General features: G+C 34.9%; 2 protein-coding genes across 2 annotated transcripts in view; both read right to left on the minus strand.

The window, feature by feature from the left end:
* The window catches only part of LOC108043928, a 183,806-nt gene that overhangs the window by 91,459 nt on the left and 70,775 nt on the right, over positions 1-21,572 (minus strand).
* Positions 15,535-16,961, minus strand: LOC108037733. Its single transcript, XM_044459817.1, has 3 exons — positions 16,791-16,961; positions 16,079-16,189; positions 15,535-16,009 (listed from the first exon to the last, which is right to left on the minus strand). The coding sequence occupies exons 1-3, from the start codon at positions 16,938-16,940 to the stop codon at positions 15,851-15,853; spliced, it is 420 nt and encodes a 139-aa protein (XP_044315752.1). The 5' UTR covers positions 16,941-16,961; the 3' UTR covers positions 15,535-15,850.

Raw genomic sequence — 21,572 nt, forward strand, 5'->3', positions numbered from 1 at the left:
TATGGGAGCTATAGGATATAGACGTCCGATCGGGGCGATTTTCAAACTTGATCTGCGTACACATGTTTTAGGACGATTGTGAAAGTTTCAGATCGCTAGCTTTTAAACTGAGCTCGCAAACGGTATTGAAACAGACGGACAGACGGACAGACGGACAGACGGACAGACGGACATGGCTATATCGACTCCCCTATTGATCCTGATCAAGAATATATATACTTTATGGGGTCGGAAACGTCTCCTTCACTGCGTTACAAACTTCTGACCAAAATTATAATACCCTCTGCAAGGGTATAAAAACAGTTTTATACATACCTTTATCGACTGTAAGGGTTACTACAAATAATTTCACTTCATACAAATAAGGAATATAGAATAATACAACATTTAAATACAAATAATAAAAAGCCTAAATCCACATTTACTGAAAACAAATGTGCCTAAGAAGTTGCAGATTACTAACATTATAGAACAAATTGTTGAAACGCAATTCAAATTATTTTAATTAAGTTAAAAAATAAAGGTCACGTTATATAAATTAAATGAAATAGGTATCTAATAATAGTTGATCATTATTAGATACCTGCCGAGGTTATGTTAGTCTACTTTTTTACATTTTTTCTCCGAGTGTATGAAGAGTAAGAGACCGCCGCAGCGGCGTCATTTAAAATCGAAAACTTCACATATTTTTGCATGAATTTTGCATGCAGCAGCGCTGGAGGAAACAGGAAGAGGTTGGAGATTCTTCACCAAAGATGCAGTTTCAGATGCATCCCCATTTTTCGTGTCCAAATTGCGATACAGTTGCAGATACATATAGAGCCGGCATTATGTAGATGGCAGCGCCACACATCTCTATTTTAAAGTTGCCTTAAACTTTTCAACTTTTGGAAGGAAAATGTAACAAGTTTCGAGACCGAAACAAAAGGGCTGAAACAGAAATACCTATACGAGGCACAACAGCTTGTGGCAAGGAAGGAATCCCAAAAGGAAGGTTGCCCTGAGGGGCAACTGATGCCTGTGATTAGACCCGAGACACGTTCCCCTGAAAAACACAGATACAGACCGCCGACGTGGACAAGATTTATGGGCCCCGATTGAGTTCCAGTTATTAGCAGTAGAAGTAGTCCAAAGAGTTGCCAAGAGTTGCCGTTGCATAAATCAAATTCATTTGCCACAGATTTCCCTCATAGACGAAGCTGCCAGATTGCCGGCACCACTGCAAAGCCTTGGCAATGAATGCAGCTAAGTGATTAGCAATCATCATCGGCCAACAGGTAACTGCCTTGATTGAAATGTCCAACTGCCAGTGGTCAGCATGGTGATGCTGTCACTTTTCCTACCAAGTGGAGATACTAGATAGTGTCTAATAGACTTGAAATTAAAATGTCAAATTGACCTAATGAAAATAAGGCCTACATTAGAGGAATAAAGTTTTGGAAGTGATAACATATATTTCCAATCAAATTAAGTTTAAATTTAAAAATTATCTGTATACAATATCCAGTAGAATTTGCTAAGAAGAGTTTTCTGTGACATCTCCAATTAAGTTTATGACTATAACAATTTTTTTATTTTTAACAGTGTTAAATCTACTTGTTTTTATTTTATCAAAAAATAGTTATAAGCAATACTTTAAAAAAACTTGTATATATATATTTTGGTATTTAAAAAAAAATTAATCATAAGCAAAGAAATCTGAAAAAGATTTTCATATTAGCGTAGAGTATTGGTAGCGTACTTGCTAACCTAGAAATCATCGATTCTAGTCCGCTAACAAGTTTTTTCTTAATGGAGAAAGTTGATTGATTCTAGTATTTATTTCCCTAATTAAAAAGTAAATGTGTCTAAATTGAAGAAATATCACGTGAGATTACAAAACAGTGAAGTCGTCTTTAATTAAGAAATTACTTGTACTTTTGAAACCGTTTTTATTTTCTTATTTTTATCAAAGTATCTATAAACTTTAAAACAAAGATATTCCTCCTGAAACCTCGTAACCCACTATACACAACAAAAAATATGTCAAAACTTATGTGAAGAGCTTCTTGGGCACATATCAAAAATTGTTTAATAATACAAAATTTGAAAGCTTTCTACTCGTATATATAGAGTATTACTAAAATATATATTTATAATATTTCAGGGTAATTTTTAGTATTATTAATTATTAAAGACTACACAAATACTTAGCTTTTTATTCATCTCACTAAATAAATACTCGAGTTCCCGATTGAGTTTCAGTTATTTGCAGTAGAAGTAGTCAAAAGAGTTCCCGATGCTTAAATCCAATTAATTTGCCACAGATTTCACTCAGAGACGGATCAACCTTGGCATCGGTTGCAATTATGTGATTTTTAATTATTTAAGAATACACTTAAGCCTAACTTTATTGTTCATCGCGCTTACTAAATACTTTAACATATTACCGATACATCATTCTCAAAATACTTTAGGTCAGTAACCGCATTTACCGGATTGAGTCATCAAACAAAAAGGAAAGGAATCACCACGGCTATTTCCAAGCTTAAACCCCATTAGCCACCATTAGAAAATAGTTTTATGTTACCAGTCGAGAGCTAAAAGCATTTCAATCCGGGTAAAAAATGAAAATGAAGAAACCAACGTGAACCTGCTTCAATGTGGTGCTCGAGTAAAATGCAAATGAAACCAACAAAGGAAGGAAAGTATAAAAGGAGATGAAATTGAAAATGGAATTGAAAAATAAAAGGAATAGGAATAGGAAAAAATGCGATTCGCTTTCTGGGAGGCAGTGGCCTATCGAAATCGGTCGGTATTTGAATAATTGAAGTGCTGGGCCTGGTATAAAAACCCACAAGATACAAAGAAAAAGTTCCAGATAGTCAACAAGTTTCTTCCTCTTGTTTGGAGAATTGCCAATTGTCAATGGCTTTGACATTGCCAACACAAGGAAAAGCGTGACAAATTGCTTGTGTTTTTTGGGATGAGAAGGGAAACCAGACCGCAAGGAAAGTGGAACTGAAAATGTCACCGCGAGTCATAAATTCCGGGATAGGGAAATTTGTCAAGCCCATCCTGACCAATTGATTTTATTTCTGCCCTCTTTTGCCAAAAAACACATCCAATTGACTAACAACAAGACGGAAAACATATAAAAATTCCGATAGGAAATTGAATCAGAAACTTACGCAATTTGTTTTCTGCTATCCATTCTTAAGAGAAAACTTTCAGCAGCAGTTTTCACGGCGGCCCTAACTAAGAAAATAAACAAGCGGCGGCTGCAAAACAAACAAGACGCATGTATCCCAAAGATGCAGTAGATGCGCATCTCATAGATACATTTCGCTCCCTCATCGCCCGGCACTATCACTTGTTTGCTTATCTAAGGTAGATTTAAATACTCTCCCTAAATGGCTGCCAAAAACAAGGTGAGAATTCTTTTCAGCCACAAAATACTTCCTAGTCAAAACGTTGGTTTCTATCCGCCAGTGGCAACATTCAAGTTGTGCGAACTGTCGCACGTTAATGCAGAACTGCACTGCGAAATAAAAATATTATTTGAAATACTCTTTTCCAATAATGAAAAGAATAATTAACTATAATAAGTATATAAATGAGAAAGGCAACTAAAATTCGGCAAGCCGAAGTTTTTATGCTCTTGCAAATTCTTAATTAAATATTAGGACAAGTGCATTATTAAGGAAGTAAAAGAAAATTCTGAGGATTGTGAATAAGAGTAAGAGTGGCAAAAAAAGTAAACCAAAAAATAATGTAGGGATAATGAAAAATTGTAAATAAGTTTTTTTTTGAAGAAGAATGCAGAAAGAGAATACTAGTCATATATGACTTTGTATTTGCAATTTTTAATATTTGTTACTCTGGCTTATTCAAATATCATTCAAGAGTAAAATAATGTTAAAAATGTTAATGGGTTTTAAAAGGTGTACAAATTTGGATTTCTTTAAAAGTAATTTTACCTAAAGTTCATTAAATTATTTGTATTAAATAAGTGTAAGTTATACTGTAAAAAAAGTTAAATAAATAAATTTCAAATTAAATAAATCACAATTATTCCCTTAAATCTGTCCTTTTCTATACCACTTCCCTTCCCAAAACTACACCAACTTAATCACAATTTCACGTTACCCCAACGGAAATCCAACTCCTACAACTCCGAGTGTTTTTCTGTATCGACAGCACATACAAAAATCTAAAGCTAATAAATCAAGCAAATATTTGGCTCACGCTTCCGTGGCGATGTGGCATACTGTCTGCTGCAGAGTGCACAGCAGGGTTGAGGAGGTGCAAATGGACATCACAGTGTCCAGTAAAAAAGAAAAATATTTGCTTGAAAATTGCCTGTAAATATTTGAGTCGGTCGAATGGGGGCAGATCAATGTGTCTCGAAATCAGCTCGGTTCTCTTTTTCGGGTGATTTATGCGCGGTCAGCCACACTTGACCCAAACTGGATTGTGGCTAAGAGCCGAAATCATCCACATTCTTACGCACACACATCTTGGCCATAATTCAATGAAAGTGTCAACAGGGCAGCCAAAAGCTAGACGAATCAACTCTAATCAATTCCGGCAAAATAATAATATACAATTTCTAAACCAAACTTATATCGCCTGGTTTTTATTTATTTTTCACCAAGACTACGTGACTTAACGAAATCATAATATTTCCCATTGGCCATAACAATTTCCATTATTAGGGAAATCACATTGAATTATTAATCAATCAATATGAAAGTAATAATTATATTAGGGATTCTTCATTACATTTTTGCCAGCAATACAAGCTTTGGTTTTAAACTATAAACTATAAATAGTTAAAATATTTTGATACAATTATCACACAAATATTCGCGAAATGTGTTAAAGAACTATGCCATGTCCTCTGCACACTCAAAGAAAGCCATTGAATCCAAGGAAATCTTATCTTGACTTTAAGCATGCTTTTAAAGTCGCTAAATGTCATCTTGTGGTGATGGCAAAATGGGGAAATGGGAAATGCACTTTTCCACACACGTACTTGCACACACACACACACAGAGATCGAGTGACGGAGAGGCAGGCTGAGGGGCACACTTCCCATCCGGTGGCCATTTGTCGGAATGAACTGGCGGATTGCGGGCAGGGTCACGACACATGGCGGCCCAAACCGATTTGACCGGGCCAAGACCAAGCCGGCAGACAAACAACTGTGAAATGCATTTCGAAATGTCCAAAGCAAGAAAGAAAAACCAGGAAAAAGCAACCTACTAAGAGGCAAACCAAGGGAACTTTCCTTCACCAACACTGCCATAAAAGTAAATGGAACAAATACTAGTGTCTCAATGTACACCTAAAAGCTATGTTAAAAAAAAAATCAAGAAAAACATAATATGTATTAATTCCATAAATACTTTTTTAAAAATACAGAAATTATGGTTATATTTTAATCCCAACAATGAGTATGTCAACTTTTATTGTAACAAAACTATAGTAGTTTAAATTTAATATTTAAATTATGTAATGTTTATAATAGAATAGTGTGTTCTTACAAAATCTGTTAAACGTCAATAAGTACCTAACAATAAGCTTTTGAATTAATTCTTTGTTAATATTAACAAAAGTAAACATTCATTATTGAAATAGGTGTACTGAATCCGGTGGTTTGTCAAGAATTTGATTGTGGTGGGGTTTCAAGACTGATTTTTTGCAATTTTAAAAGGTTTTTGCTCTCGGTGCATGACTACGTGTGTATGTTTGAAATTGCCAACGACTTCTCCCAGCTGTCAAAGGCTAACTTTAAAGCTTAAAATGTGTATAGAAAACTCGTTACACAAATCGAATAGAAGTTCTTGCATTTCCTTTGCAGAAACCTCATTTAATGAGAGGGAGTATGAACAGATGACCCTGACAACCCTGAGAAAACTCTTTAATTTCCCATCGTAAAAATTTAAATTGCTTTTGTCGATGGAAGAGTAATTTCAAAATGCAATTGGTGTATAAAAAAGAAAAAGAAAAAAATCTTACGTCCACCAGTTGCAGCCTGTAATTGCTTAACTTTAATTTCAACACTGAAAAACCAATTCGGAATGCGTTGAATTTTCCTATTTTTGTTTAGTAGCGCTGAAATACGACGTTCCACATTTTTAATGCAAACAGGCCATTGTATTAACTAGGCAGTATTTATCTTAAATTAGTTTATATTTGATTTTCTGCTAATAAGAATGCATTTATACAGTTTTGTACCTTTTACGGTTCCTCCATATTTATGGCAATACTAATAATTTTAATTAAAAGTTTACAACAGTTCACTGTTAAATGTTAAGTTCGAAATTATGTTTTTTCCGCATATCTTTTTGTTCACATGATTATTTAACAACATAACACCCGCCATCGGAAACTTGTCTATTTTTTTCACAACGCCGAACTGCAGCTGAAAATAAACAACAAATTTCTAAAAAGCATAACCTTATTAAGTACTGAATGTTTATATGAAGTATTAAATCTCACTGTTTTTTTTGGCGAAGTGCAATAGTAGTTAGTTGAATTTACTGAAATGTAACTGTAATAAACAGCTAATGTTATATATGACCATAATGCTTAATAATATTTTTCAGTAAATTAAACTAATTCAGTTTGAATGCTACAGAACTGTAGGATTTCGCTTCTACATTTAAATTAGTACTAAGTCTTAATGTTTCTGTCTGTGTTTCCTTAATTTTCCAGGCGCAAAACGGCTTAGAAAATATCCTTAAAGCTCGCCCAAATCAGATAAAATTTAGTTGTTGTACCCTCTTATAAACAGGGCTTTTTCTGAAATTTTTGGACAAAACATTTTACAAAGAAAATCGAGAAAAAAAGCTAACTTCTTTAATGAAAAGTTTAAATACCTTTGTCTTAACAAAATCTAATGACTGTGTGGACTGCGAAAAATACTTATGATAGCTTTAGGATAAAGTCAACTCATCCCATAATATTAAACAAAAGACGCCGAGATATACGCAAATTTCTTCCAAAAAACCAACAAAAAAGTACATATATCAAGCAGCTCCATTTGCAAAATTCCATTCCCTTTCTTTTAAACTTGTAACTTATGCTTTAAATATTTTTACCCTTTGTAAGGGTATAATTATAAGACTAAGTACTTCAGCTTTGGACTACTCTTATCTATTTGTCTAGCAATTAATAAAGTATAAAACTATCAAATGCTCCAACTGTTAGACCAAGTTTCTTTTTCTCCAAATTATATTTTCATCTGCTTTGAGAAACTTTTGCTCTGCCAAAAGTTAAAAACAATCCAACAGGCGTCGCGTCGCCGCACTTAATTAAATTAGAAGGAGTTTTCCCGCCCGCCGCATAGTGGCACCAAAACGATGCGAAAAGTCAACAATAACAAACCAGGGAACAAGAGAAAAATTGAGCAAACTGTTCGCCAAACAGGCGGCGAAAGTCGTAGGAAATCAGCAAAACTAATGCTGAAAGTTTTTTTTGGGAACGAGTAGAGGTTTTCGACGTTAAAAGTGGGCGGTGGGTGGTGGGTGGTCAGTGGGTGACAGGCGCCTTTGGTGGTCATGTAGGTCGAGTGGGTGTGTGGGTCATCACCAAACTCGCAGCGCCGTGAAATGACCAAAAATTTCCATCTGCAAAGCGAAATTTAGATATGTTCCAGTATTCACTTCTAAGGACATTACACTTTGGGGATAATTTCGTAATTAAATTTTTGTTAAATATACGGGGTCACTTTAGATTCTTAAAAGATCACAGGTTGACATCATACATTAATTTATATTGATTATTAATCTCTTTTTCTACCATTAATATAATTAACTCACACTATATACTATATACAAACAAGAAAGGAAAGCTAACTTCGGGCGGAGCCGAAGTTGATATACCCTTGCAGAATATTTTATAAATTATATTGTCCAAAATTATTCATATGATGTATTCTTAATACTCATAAAATGTCCCAACTTCCTAACTTTAAAAACACCAAAGTTATGTCATTTCCAATCGTTCAGTTATATGGCAGCTATAAGATATAGTCGGCCGATCCTTATGAAATTTGGTAGGTCGGATTGATTAGCCAAAAATAAAACCCATAGAAAATCCCAACTTCCTAACTTTAAAAACACCAAAGTTATGGCTTTTCCGATCAATCAGTTATATGGCGGCTATAGGATATAGTCGTCCGATCCTTATGAAATTTGGTAGGTCGGATTGATTAGCCAAAAATAAAACCCATAGAAAATCCCAACTTCCTAACTTTAAAAACACCAAAGTTATGGCTTTTCCGATCGTTCAGTTATATGGCAGCTATATGATATAGTGGCCCGATCCGGCTCGTTCCGACTTATATACTACCTGCAATAGAAATACAACTTTTGGGAAAGTTTCAAGCAGATAGCTTTAAAACTGAGGGACTAGTTTGCGTAGAAACGGACGGACAGACGGACAGACGGACAGACGGACGGACAGACGGACGGACAGACGGACATGGCTAGATCGACTCTCCTGGTGATGCTGATCAAGAATATATATACTTTATAGGGTCGGAAATGTCTCTTTCACTGCGTTGCAAACTTTTGACTGAAATTATAATACCCTCTGCAAGGGTATAAAAATTATAAATTTTCATCTCTTGTTACCTAATAACAAGACTGGTCAAAAGCATTTTTTCGCAAATTAAAATAAAATGCAAGTTACTTAAAACTTGTTTTAAATTTAAAAAGGGTTGTTTGGGGACCAAAATATGTTGAGGGAGAATATTTTTCCACAATTTGCTCAACAAACCTAAATTCGAGATGACTCTACTTTTATTTATATTTAAATTTTTTTACCTTTTTTAAATTTTTTTAAAATGTATATAACCATTTTCCTTTACATTTTTAAAAAAAAGTTGGTAATCGGCGATTTTAAAAGTACCAAAAAAAACAAATCATTGGATTCTGAAAAAAATTGGCTACTGGCTCGTAAAAAAAGATTATTCGAATACTAATTTTGCTTATAAAAGTTTTCAAAAGGGTTTGATTAAATATAAGCATAAATGCATAAATACTAAAATCGATTCGTATGCAAAAATGTTTTTTATAATTAGATTTCCTGAAAGGACGAATTTTTTAATTTTGATTGCGTCCAAATTCTTGTGGATATCAATATACTATCGGATTTATATTGAAATTTTTGAAAAATAATATAATTATTATTTTCAAGAAATTCTAATCTAATTTAATTTAAAAAGTCCGATTTTATTATAATTTAAGTTGTAGTCGTTGGCTCGTGTTTAAATGACTGGGCGGCACAGGGTTTACCAACTTAATTAGAGGCTTGATTACGATGGCTGCCGTCCATCTGCACAGGCATTAAAGACAAGCGCGCTTGGAATAGCAAAAGAGGCTAAAAGTAAAAGGTTCAGGGGACGAGGGCGGATACTCGGAATCAGAATCCGGATACGGGGGCATCACTTTGACATTTTAAAGCCGTTGCCAGACGGCGTGGCTCTTATCGCGGCACCTACACATCACCACCCACCGGCAGCCAACACACGCCCCTCCCCCTTGCCACGCCCTCTTTGCACAGTCTGTTATCAGCTTATGGCTCCCATTTGGTTAGCAGCCCTTTAACTGCTTCCCATTTATCGTAGATTTGATTTATGGCGCAATTAAAAACTGTCCCAGATGAAAAGTGGGAGGGGGGTGTTCGGGGTTAAAATATTGAATGGGATGGCGGAAAGTCGACATTTAAGGCGTAACCAACTCACACGTTCCTTCCTGGAATCCTTGCCAACGGCAGCATCGAAGCGAACTAAAATTTATGGCAACAATTTTATTGTCAACGAGGACGGAAGCGAACTTCGGCAAGCCGAAGTTTTAATACCCTTGCAGACTTTGACGAAATTGCTAAAAGTGAAAAAGTAGCGATAGGAATAAGGTATACATAAGTAAACTAGATTTGCATCGTTTCAAGTCAATTGCTTTTATACTGCAAAAATGTCATATACAAATAGAAAACAAGAGAGAACGCTATAGTCGGGTGCCCCGACTATCAGATACCCGTTACTCAGGTAAAGGGAGTGCGAGGGAGATGGAGATAGAAACTTTGATCACGCATAACTTTTTAACGAATGGTCCGATTTGAAAAATTTCTTCAACATTTCGATAGGTATTGGTAAACACAATAAAACTGCATTTTTACTTTTCCGAAATATTTAAATTTTTAAAATCGTATATAAGCGATTGTGGGCGTTAAAGGGGGCGTGGCACCATTTTGAAACAAACTTGCGCTGCTTAGGAACTTCTAAAATCTACAAGCAAAATGCCAATCTTCTAGCTTTTATAGTTTCCGAGATCTCAGCGTTCATACGGACAGACAGACAGACAGACAGACAGACAGACAGACAGTCAGACGGACAGACAGACGGACAGACGGACATGGCTATATCGACTCGGCTAGTGACCCTGATCAAGAATATATATACTTTATAGGGTCGGAAACGCTTCCTTCTAGCTGTTACATACTTTTGCACGAATACAATATACCCTTTTACTCTACGAGTAACGGGTATAAAAAGGGATACTTTCGCAGCCTTTAACAATTTTTCCTATCTCCTTTAAGATATAGACTTCCGAGCGGCAAGCGCTTTTACCCTAATCAAGATATGCGTAAATAAATAAGAATTGGAAAATTTTATGTTAGTAGCTTACACACTGCGCGAAATATTCTGATAATCATCAAATTTGGACCGATTTCACCCTATTGTTCCTATGGGAGCTATAGGATATAGACGTCCGATCGGCACGCGCTTTCACCTTGATCAATGTATGCATAAAAAAATACAATTTGGAAAGATTCATGTCAATAGCTTGTATACTGTGCGAAATATCCTAAAAATCATTAAATTTTAACCGATTTTACCTTTTTGTTCCTATGGGAGCTATAGGATATAGACGTCCGATCGTCACGCGCTTTTACTCTGATCAAGGTACGCATAAAAAAATAAGATTTGGAAAGATTTATGTCAATAGCTTTTACACTGCGCGAAATATCTTCCATTCTTGCAAGTTATATCCGATTGTTCCTATGGGAGCTATAGGATATAGACATCCGATCGGGGCGGTTTTCAAACTTGATCTGCGTACACTTGTTTTAGGACGACTGTGAAAGTTTCAGATCGCTAGCTTTTAAACTGAGCTCGCAAACGGTATTGAAACAGACGGACAGACGGACAGACGGACAGAGGGACGGACGGACAGACGGACAGACGGACAGACGGACATAGCTATATCGACTCCCCTATTGATCCTGATCAAGAATATATATACTTTATAGGGTCGGAAACGTCTCCTTCACTGCGTTACAAACTTCTGACCAAAATTATAATACCCTCTGCAAGGGTATAAAAATTAGCCAAAAAAGGAACACGAAAATTTAAATAGAATTTCCTCTTGCCTCAAAGTGAGAAACGATAAAGAAAAAGCTAAAAAGATCTGAGATGCTAAGTCCCACTAAGCGTGGGGATCTAAAGAAGTTTTGAAAATGTTATGAAAAATAAATAGAACAACTTTTGTTTTAATCGTAGCTAAGTGTTGTTTTAGCTCAAAACTTGTATTTTTTTAGTTAAATAAAATAAAACAAGAAAGGAAAGCTAACTTCGGGCGGAGCCGAAGTTGATATACCCTTGCAGAATACTCTATAAATTATATTCTCCAAAATTATTCATATGACGCATTCTTAATACTCATAAAAATTCCCAACTTCCTAATTTTAAAAACACCAAAGTTATGGCATTCCCGATCAATCAGTTATATGGTAGCTATAAGATATAGTCGGCCGATCCCGGCCGTTCCGACTTATACTGCGTGCAAAGGATGGGTGTGTACAAGGTTTCAATTCGATAGCTTTAAAACTGAGAGACTAGTTTGCGTAGAAACAGACAGACGGACATGGCTATATCAACTCAGGATGTGATCCTGATCAAGAATATATATACTTTATAGGGTCGGAGACGTCTCCTTCACTGCGTTGCTAACTTTTGACCAAAATTATAATACCCTCTGCAAGGGTATAAAAAAATAGATCAAAATCAAGAGCAGCCACCACCAAATTTACGGATTTTAGACTGAAATTAATTGTATGTATATGTTCTACTCAAATATAATTCTTTAACAAAGCCAACAAGCTATTGCCCTCAACAATCTGCCGGCAAATCAGTTTTAAATTGATTAAACGGTGATTTTTAAGGTATAAGAAAGTTTTATAAGGTGTAAGACAAAAAAATATAATTCTTACAATATTTTACTTTTCAATTCGAAAAGGTGAAACAGCTGATTTTCGGACTTGTAAAATAATAAGTACATGTGTTGAAAGCTCCAAGCTGGTGAATCAGTTAATAATAGATAAAATGTAGTATCAGTTTAAAGGTTAAATTAAACAAAATAAGGGCCACATTGATCATTTTGACACCGTGAACTCTATACATATTTATTAAATTTCAGTCAAAATTAAAAAGGTTCTGTCCATTTCTACGGAAACTAGTCCCTCAGTTTTAAAGTTGTTTCGATGAAACTCCTATGAGAACAATCGCGAAAAAAGAAATGAAATTATAAATTGGTCGTTATTTTTACAGTATTTTTTGACAACTTTAGATATACGGCTTACGTTTTTTTTTAATTGTACGACTTTATTATATGGCTGCCAAAGGAACAATCAGGATGCCTGCAAAAAACAATTTTGCATCGATTTTTATAGATTTTTAATTTGTTTTTGTTCCATTAACAGATATTGTCATTATAAATACTTTTAAAGCATTCGAAGAAAATTGTATCTTAGCTCTTTGAAAAAAGTTTCTACCGGTTTCAAAAACGTAGTTTCGAGAAATGAGTCTATAAAATAATGATTTAATAATTTCTTTTTTAATAATGTTTAATTTTCTTTCTGTAAGTGTATATTAATTAACTTGGGGTACAACTCTAGCCCGCCTCGCATCATGGTCGCGGCAACTTGAATTTCCAGGCTCCTCCTCTGATTTCCAAATCCAGCGTCCACATTTTATCCCCCGTTTTTGTCTCCGAGCTCGGCTTGTCATTATGCGCCAGCTGTTTGCCTGCACTTTGAGTTATGTATTGTAGGCCGACTTGGCATTTTTGAACTCGTGTCAAACATATATACCTACACAATCTCAGATACATATTGCTTGGGTCTTACGTTGTATCTATGTGTTTGCAATAGGAGCAGAAGTCAGTGCAACATGTTGCCACTGCCATGAAATGTAAATAAATTTCTCATGCGGTCTGCCTTGTCGTAAAACATGAGGTTAATGCGGTAAAAGCCGGCTAGACATCTGATTCATGGACGGTGGAGTGTTTGAAAGGGGGTACAAAGTAGTTTTCAACAGCGGGCAACATATTGTTGCCAAAGCAAACTATCAAGGACAGTAAGTGGCATTTAATGGAGTTTACTTGGGGAAAGGGATATGCAATCCCATATTTCATTCCCAGCTTTGGTTGCTCACAATAATTGTCTGGGCTAAAAATGGGAAGCAGCCCAGAGGAAGCCACAAATCTAAACAAGTTGCACAACAAAATCTGGTCGAGTTCACTAAGCATATTTTTTAAGGCCAAATTCAGTGATTACTTTTAGGCAATCAATATCATTATAAGAGATTTCAATATCAACCTAAGAAATTTTGTTTTTAATAATTGGGAATAAACTAGTTTTTTGGGGTCCCCATAAGGAAGTAATTGTCAAAGTTGGCGCAAATATAATAATTTGTTAGAACAAAATATACATAATTTAAGGGGATTAAAGGGATGAAAAAGACCGCAGCAGACAAAACAATTTCTTAACCAAAATGGTTGTTTTAATTTTAAAAGATTTTGGAAAAGTAATTTTCTTTTGCGTTTTTCTCGAAGGCTGTTAGACCAAAATCTAAAAAACTATTAAAGTGTGTTTTACAAAAATATTTGTAATTTTTGTGTAGAAATTTGTTTGATTAAGCTTACATCGTCGAAGATATGTGCAATTAATTAAAACTTTTTGAAATACAAAAAAATAGCTTTTATTGTTTGAACCGATACTCGTTTACATTGACTCGAAAGTGAAGTGTCTCCATTGTGAATAGCTTTTTCGATCGCTTACAAAAGCTCGAAAATTTATGTTTCGAAAAAAAGCGTTTAAAAATAACCGGTCGACGGCAGCGACATATTGCGTATTTGAAAAAAAATTATTTGCAAAAAATGTAAGTTTTTAACGTTGAAAAAGGGGTTTTTTCCTTAAGCAAAATCTTTTTTTAAATTTTGTCTTTATGATATATGCATATACCTTTATACCCGTTTATAAGCAGTCCTATGTAAATAATTTGTATCTTGACTGTGTCGCATTTGCCCTAAGGGCGCCCTAAAGTATGCAACATTTGTTTGGAATTATTGCGGTCTTGTCTGAGATTTATTTTGGGTCCTTTAACCTCTTGACTTAAGCCTTTACCGCCTTTACCCTGCCCTTAGGCAAAGAGCCAGTCACGCAGTCAATTATTATAAACTGACAAAACTGCTAAGGTAACAAATTTTGGAGCTCATGCTAAAACCCAGTTGGTCTGTCTATTTATTTAACACACACAGACATGCCAAAAAATTGAGTTAAAACTTTTTTGCTGTGGCCAATAGGGTGGAGCTCGGTGCAAAAGTAATTTGCCGCCCTTTTTCCCGCCGCTCTAACTCGCACATAAACTTCTAATTGGCACCACATTCCGCATACGCCGCGTTGGCCCATGGGAAAAAGTTCTTCACCCAGCCTGTCCGGGGATGAGCCCAAAAAACGAGGGCAAAAACTTTGACGTTTTGTGTGCGCAAAAGTTATAATAGATTTTTAGTTTCACTCATTTAGTAGAAATATTTTCAGAGGGCGGAGGATCTGCCCTCGACCAGGAAAACTAATCATTTGTAGTTATGGACTAAGTTGACTTTTCCCCCACAATGTTCAAAGATTGAATTGGATTGTTTTGGGCAGGAAGGTCACTCAATTTGCCTTTTATGGAAGTTGTGTAAATTGTTATTTAGTTGATTATGGTCAAGTTAATGAGGTAAACCAAATGTTTTAAAAAGAAAAATCGTTTAATTTTTAGTTTCACTACAAGAGAAACCCATTTGAAACTTACAAAAACTAAAGTAGAGAATTGCCGGTCTAGAAATTCTGTAAAGAAAATTCTTTCTGAAAACTAGGGCATATTTTCTTATTTTTATTACCACGCTATCTAATTTTAATAATATATCTAATAAGAAAATGTAAATTTTTATTTATTTGTACAACATTTTAATGTCAGGATTAAATTACTTAAATAATTAATCAGCCTTTAACTTATTGTGAACAGTTTTAAGTACAGTCCATATTATTATTTTCATTTACACTATCACGTACACTATGCGAACGATATCAGAATTAATGCAATTAATGCATGACCATTTTCACTCAGCACTCCTTTTACAATTGAACTGCAAGCAGTGTTGGGAAAGGTACTGTTTTTTTTTACCTAGGTAAGGTAAAAGATATTGGACAAAAATAAATACCTAGGTAAGGTAAAGGTACTTCAATTTCCCAGTACCTAGGTAAAGGTAAACGGTAAAAATATTGTTTTCTCAATTTTTATAATTTTGTTGTTTTATTTATTTGTTTTTTTTTTTGTTTTACTACATTGGGGAATCAAGTCAACTTAAAATAAGACTAGGTTTCAGTTTTTAGTCATCTTAAAAATATGTAACATTATCTTTTCATTTCATTTCAATCTCAATTTAAATGTTATCTTTTTTTAACATAACCAATGTTTCAAAAAATATATATCAGCTTTTGTACAAACGAAAGGGATATCTTTATATATATCTAGTTATCTACGTTTATCGAACATCGACTTAATAGTTTTTCGGGACGGTATATTAACAGGACGTCCACCAATTGCAGATAGAGGCTCCTTGAAAGATTTTTTCTCGACGTAAGTTATCGGTAGCATCTCCGCCACGATGTAGTCGCACACTTTCTGATTGATCTGCAAATATTTAAATAAACACACATTATTATATATTGAGTTTTTCAATTTTGTCATTAATTTAATTACCTGGGCTGAACTCAGGGAACCAAAAAACGATTTTGAATTATCCTTAGAAACTTCCATATTCGTCTTGGCTTTCTTAGCTTTCATGGCCTCGTAACAGCTTGGATGAACCCTCTAAATTTGTTGAAATTAAATCCAATTATTTAGAAATATAAGCTTGAATAATTTCATGTATATATTTTTAAAACACACGGCATGAATGTGAATAAGGATAAAATCGCAGTTTTATTTTATATAATTTTGTGCCCGTATGTATGCACGTATCACTATATTAATGTATTTATGAAACCCTCATGTACATATTTGGCGCGCAAAATTTTCGTATGTAGAAACTATATATTGTGCATATGTATATGCCGTATGTTTACGTACTTACGGCATTTTTGCGCGCCAAATACACTTTTTTCTCAATATGTACAAGAGGAAAGTGTATTTGAGGCGCAAAAATTCCGTATGTAGAAACATTTTACTATATATTGTGCATATGTATATGCCGTTTGTTTATGTACATACATACGGCATTTTTCCGCGCCAAATACACTTGGGTTTCATAAATACATTGATGTAGTGATGCGTACATACATACGGGCACAAAATTATATAAAATACAACTGCGATTTTATCCTTATTCACATTTTCATTCTCAAATATGTACATAAGTAATGTATACATATGTATGTACATATCTTACACATAAAAAAACGCATATGCTTACCTTGAGGTGTTTGTGCAGATTTCCTGTCGATTTATCATCGAATTTTATTGTTTTATTAACACACAACACGCACTTGCCATCCGGGTTAAAAAATTTGCCATTTAATATTAGTGGCAACACTTTCTCATTTGCATTTTCTTTTTCGGCCATGTCTGTCTGTCGCGCAGAGTCAAATTGTTTTGTGCATATGTGAAAATTGCAATGCAAAGGTTACATCACAAAACAAACATGAGAATGGCTAAGTTCCCTTGACTTTTAATACTGCGTTCCGACTATTACAATTTCGAAACGAAATTGACGTGTAGATGTGGTGGATTTTGCTTATTTCAATGTCGCAGTCAGATTTGGCTATTTTAAATCAGAGCATTGTTTAATACCTATACAAGTACCTTAATAATTCCGAAGGTATATAAAAATCTGTAACTAGGTAAGGTAAAAGGTACCCAATTATTTTTATACCTAGGTAAGGTAAAAGGTACCACTAAATTGTACCTAGATACGTACCTAGGTAAAAATATCTAGGTATGTCCCAACACTGACTGCAAGTCAAACTAAGGTACATAGGCTTAACAGAGGATTCTAAATGGGGGAAAAAGTGTCCTTAAGCCTAGTACTCAGATAGAAAACAAGTTTTTTAGCTAAAAAACTTTAAACCAGTTAAAATTTAAAAAATGTCTTTGACAGGATATTCTTAAGTCCTTTGCAAGTCGAGTCTGCCGGTGTACAACGAAAATAAAAACCATACTATTTATGTTTAATAGTTGTTCTTTTAATATATTAATGATTATTTTGTTATTTAAATTCTTGCAGGCGATTTAGCAGGGTTTTTTTTATCAGGTTTTTCAGACTATTTTTTATCTAAGAAACACTCTGCGCTGACAACAGACTCTTTAAAGGATTAATTTTCTAAAAGTTCAATCTAAATTCGAATGCAATTTTAAGACATTAGTCTTAAAATCTTAAGAAAATAAATGCAGAACAGTTTAAATTTATTTTCCACTATTCATCTGCTTTATCACTGTAATCTCCTTCTGTGAGTTTCGCCGGCTAAAACTCAATTATATTTGTTTATTCATTCTTAAAACTAATCCGGCTGTTTTATGTGTTTAACTTGGCCAGCAAACGCATATATCTTGGCCAACTCCACTCAAGAAAACTTTGTTGTTCTTGTCTCTGGTCTGGGGTCTTTTGGCTTTTCGGCTTCGCATTCCTCGCCAGTCTCGGAAAACTTTCCCCTGGGCGTCATGCTGTCTGTGCTTGTGGCTTTCCGCTGCCAGTTTTATGGTCGGCATTCTACCACCCACCGCCCTCTGCTTCCCTGTTTTGCCTCCTGGTTCATATATCTTTAATTTTTTATGCCCCCCGTTATGTCAGCACATTTGCCATAGCATACTTTTCAGCAGCCACAGAACTTGAATTGCTGTCATTAGCGGAAAAGATTCTAAGGATGCAGGATGACGGATATTCCACTACAGCAAAATCACGATATACTTAATTTTTTAAACATTTAACAATTAAACTTGATTCGTATATAAATTTAAAATTATGATATTTTTATTTCAATATAGTTTGGGGAGGATGGGGCAAAACCGACTGGATCAAAATTTTTTTATATTTTTTGTTAAATATACTACAGTTTAGTTGGTTGCCATTAATTCTCAGTCTATTTAATAATACGCAAAGAAGAATATTAAGTTGAAATTAAACATACTTTTTAATCACCATTTTGCAGATAATATTTAGACCAGTCTTTAAATTTAAATTAACCTAATTTAAGGTTAACCGAATTGTGAAAACCAATATAGGACCCGAAAACAAATTCGAGTTCGAAATGGAACATTTTTATTTTTGTATCTTTTAAATGTTATTTAAAATTAAATATCTGTTAAAATGTTATTTCAGGTGTGGCGCCTTGGCTTTTATTTGTGAGTGCTGACTGCTGACTGCCTTGTGGCCCATAACTGGGTCAACAATGGGAGCTCTTTGAGGTTCTTTCCTCTTTCGTGTGCCACCCCCGCTCGTTTCTATTCTGTCATCCTTCCCTTCTCCTTTGTGGTTATTCTGGTTTGTTGCTCTTGCCATTGTTGGGGCCATCGCCCGTTTACAAGTCAAGTGGCGCGCATAACACCAAAAAATTGTGTAACGAAAACAATTTATTTTGCCGTATAACTTGTCGTTTCACTGGTTGCTCCACCTCCTGTCATTGTCAGCTGGCCAGATTTGAAAGCCAGATTCCGACAGACTGCCATGGTTTTTTTGTTTTTGGTTTTTATACCCTTGCAGTGGATACTATTATTTTAGCCAGAACATTTGAACGCAGTTCAAGAGGCATTCCCGACCAATTTAGGCATACTTAGGATCGGTATATTAGGATCATCAGCCGACAAAACCAAAATAAGGAGAAACCTTAAAGTCAAGTGCCTCGATAAATAATACCCTTAACTCAACTTACCAATATCAAAATAAATATATACAATTTAGGAAGCGCCATCTGCGGAACTGCAGGGCAAACACCACAAGCTGCGATCACTACCCCCACCCCCGCTAACTGTTTTCTCGCTCTCTTTTACTCTCTCAAATATAGGAACTTATTAAACATGCATTGACGTCATGATGAACACTTAATATGTTGCATAACTTTTAAAGTTATGGTGCGATTTGGAAAATGTGTCGATAGATATTGACAGAATAAGCCATTTAAGTACGGCTTTGACATGGTACGCCCAATAACTGGCCCTTAAGAAGTATCTTTAGGGGTTATCCCGGTCTTGACACTTCAAAAAATTCATTTATTTGAAACTTTTTTATATAATAGTACAAAGTGTCAGGAATGTTGTCTGAAAATTTTAAGTCGATCGAAGCAAAACTAGGAATGGGAGTAATTTAAAGCCCAGCGCGTCGAATGATTTACAACTGGCGTCGAGCAAATGCGGCACTTTAAACGCGTTTTTCTCAAAAAAACTTTTTCGAAGTCGGTAGTCACGTTTTCTCAAAAACTATTGCATCGACTTCTGCTTTTGCACACTTCTTTTAGACATGTTTTTGTTGTCCTTAACGAAGGGATTTTTTTTATTTTTAATTACAACTCATTTTATAAGCCAAATTATGACCAAAATTTACGTAAAAAATTACACTTTTTATGAAAAGCGCTACAAAAAATTTAATTATTAATTTTAAAAAAATGGCTCGTAAAGGACAAGCCAGACACATACGCTATCAGAATAACTTTAATTTTTTGATTTCAGATAAAAATTGACGGAGATATTTTGCCTACCGCAAGGACACAATTTTTTATGTGGCAGGCTTGAGCCGACACGGCTCAATTTTAAATATTTTTGGTTCAAATTTTTACACAATGTTGGTCAAACCTTATACATGTACAATACATGTACAATAAATAAAATTTTTAAAATTGTCGTAAGATCTTTTAAAAAAATTAACGAAAATATGCCTTTTTTCGTGCTTCAAGACCCGGATAACCCCTTAAGTGAATTGTCTGAGATCTCTACGCTCATACGGACGGACAGACAGGCGGTCATGTCTTAAACGTCTCGGCCATTGATCCTGATCAAGAACATATATACTCTACAGTGTCGGAAACGCTTCCTTTTACCTGCTACATACTTCCCAACGAATACTGTATACCCTCTTACTCTACCATGTGTAACGGGCATACATAAGTAGCCTCTCAGTTTTAAAACTGTTTAGAAAAAACTTTTCTAAAAGTCTTCTTTCTATTGCAGGTAGAATATGTGACGGTACTGCCTAGAATGGTAAAACTAATAGAAATATCGGCATAACTAAGTTTATTTAGAAAGAGTTGGGCAAAAGATATACAGGCCTGTTCCTAATAATTTAAAAAAAAATAAAGAGAGTTTTTTATTTGGTTCGATCGAACATGCAACGGAATATTGATGCACTGCTCAATCTTATTGTTAAGGACTCAAGCACATGCTAGATCTGGAGATAAATCAAACCTTCAGGACCAAAGTTTCTCGGATGTCTTGGCTTCTCGCACCACGCAGCAAGCTCTCACTTGGTTGTAAGGTTCAAATTTATAAGTCCATATGAGCGCCAAGTTTTTTCTATGGACTCCGGGTTTATGGCATCGCTGCAAAAACCAACCTCAACAAAATCCGGGTTCTGCAAGCGAAAACACTTCGAAGGATCTCTGGAGCTCCGTGGTTTATGCGAACTAGTGACATCGAACGTGATCTTAATGTGCCCAAACTTGGAGACAAGCTGCTTGAACTTGCTCGGAAGTACATAAAAAGGCTAAATGAGCACCCCAACAGCCTAGCCGAGAGACTTGGTACCGTTGCTATAAACAGCGCTCAACCAAGTAACTGAGTCAAAAGAAGACTGAAACGACACCACTCTCAACACCTACTGGACTAATTAGACTAATTATTATGTTATTTTTTTTTTAAACCGATTAGATTAAGATACTAGTTGGATAGCAGTGTGCTAATCTTAAAAATAAAATTTAAAAAAAAATAAAGGTAAATCAAAGTTAACTTTGAACAGCATAGCTTTGGCTTTAAGCCAGCTGTTCTTATCCTAAGTAATAGACCAATTCCACCGACAATACTTTAATAATATAAGCCAACTCCCCATTTTTTTACGCAGGGGCTTCCATAGTGAAAAAGTGAAAAATAAATAATAATGTGTATCAAATTGATTTGCACAGAATGTTTTGAACTTATCCATCAGAAAAAACTAATACATGTAAAACACATCGCTCTTTTAAAAAATAATATTTTTTTCTTAAGCGAAAAAATA

This window comes from Drosophila rhopaloa, unplaced genomic scaffold (genome assembly GCF_018152115.1).
Source record: "Drosophila rhopaloa isolate 14029-0021.01 unplaced genomic scaffold, ASM1815211v1 contig_2, whole genome shotgun sequence".
NCBI classification, from domain to species: Eukaryota; Metazoa; Arthropoda; class Insecta; order Diptera; family Drosophilidae; genus Drosophila; species Drosophila rhopaloa.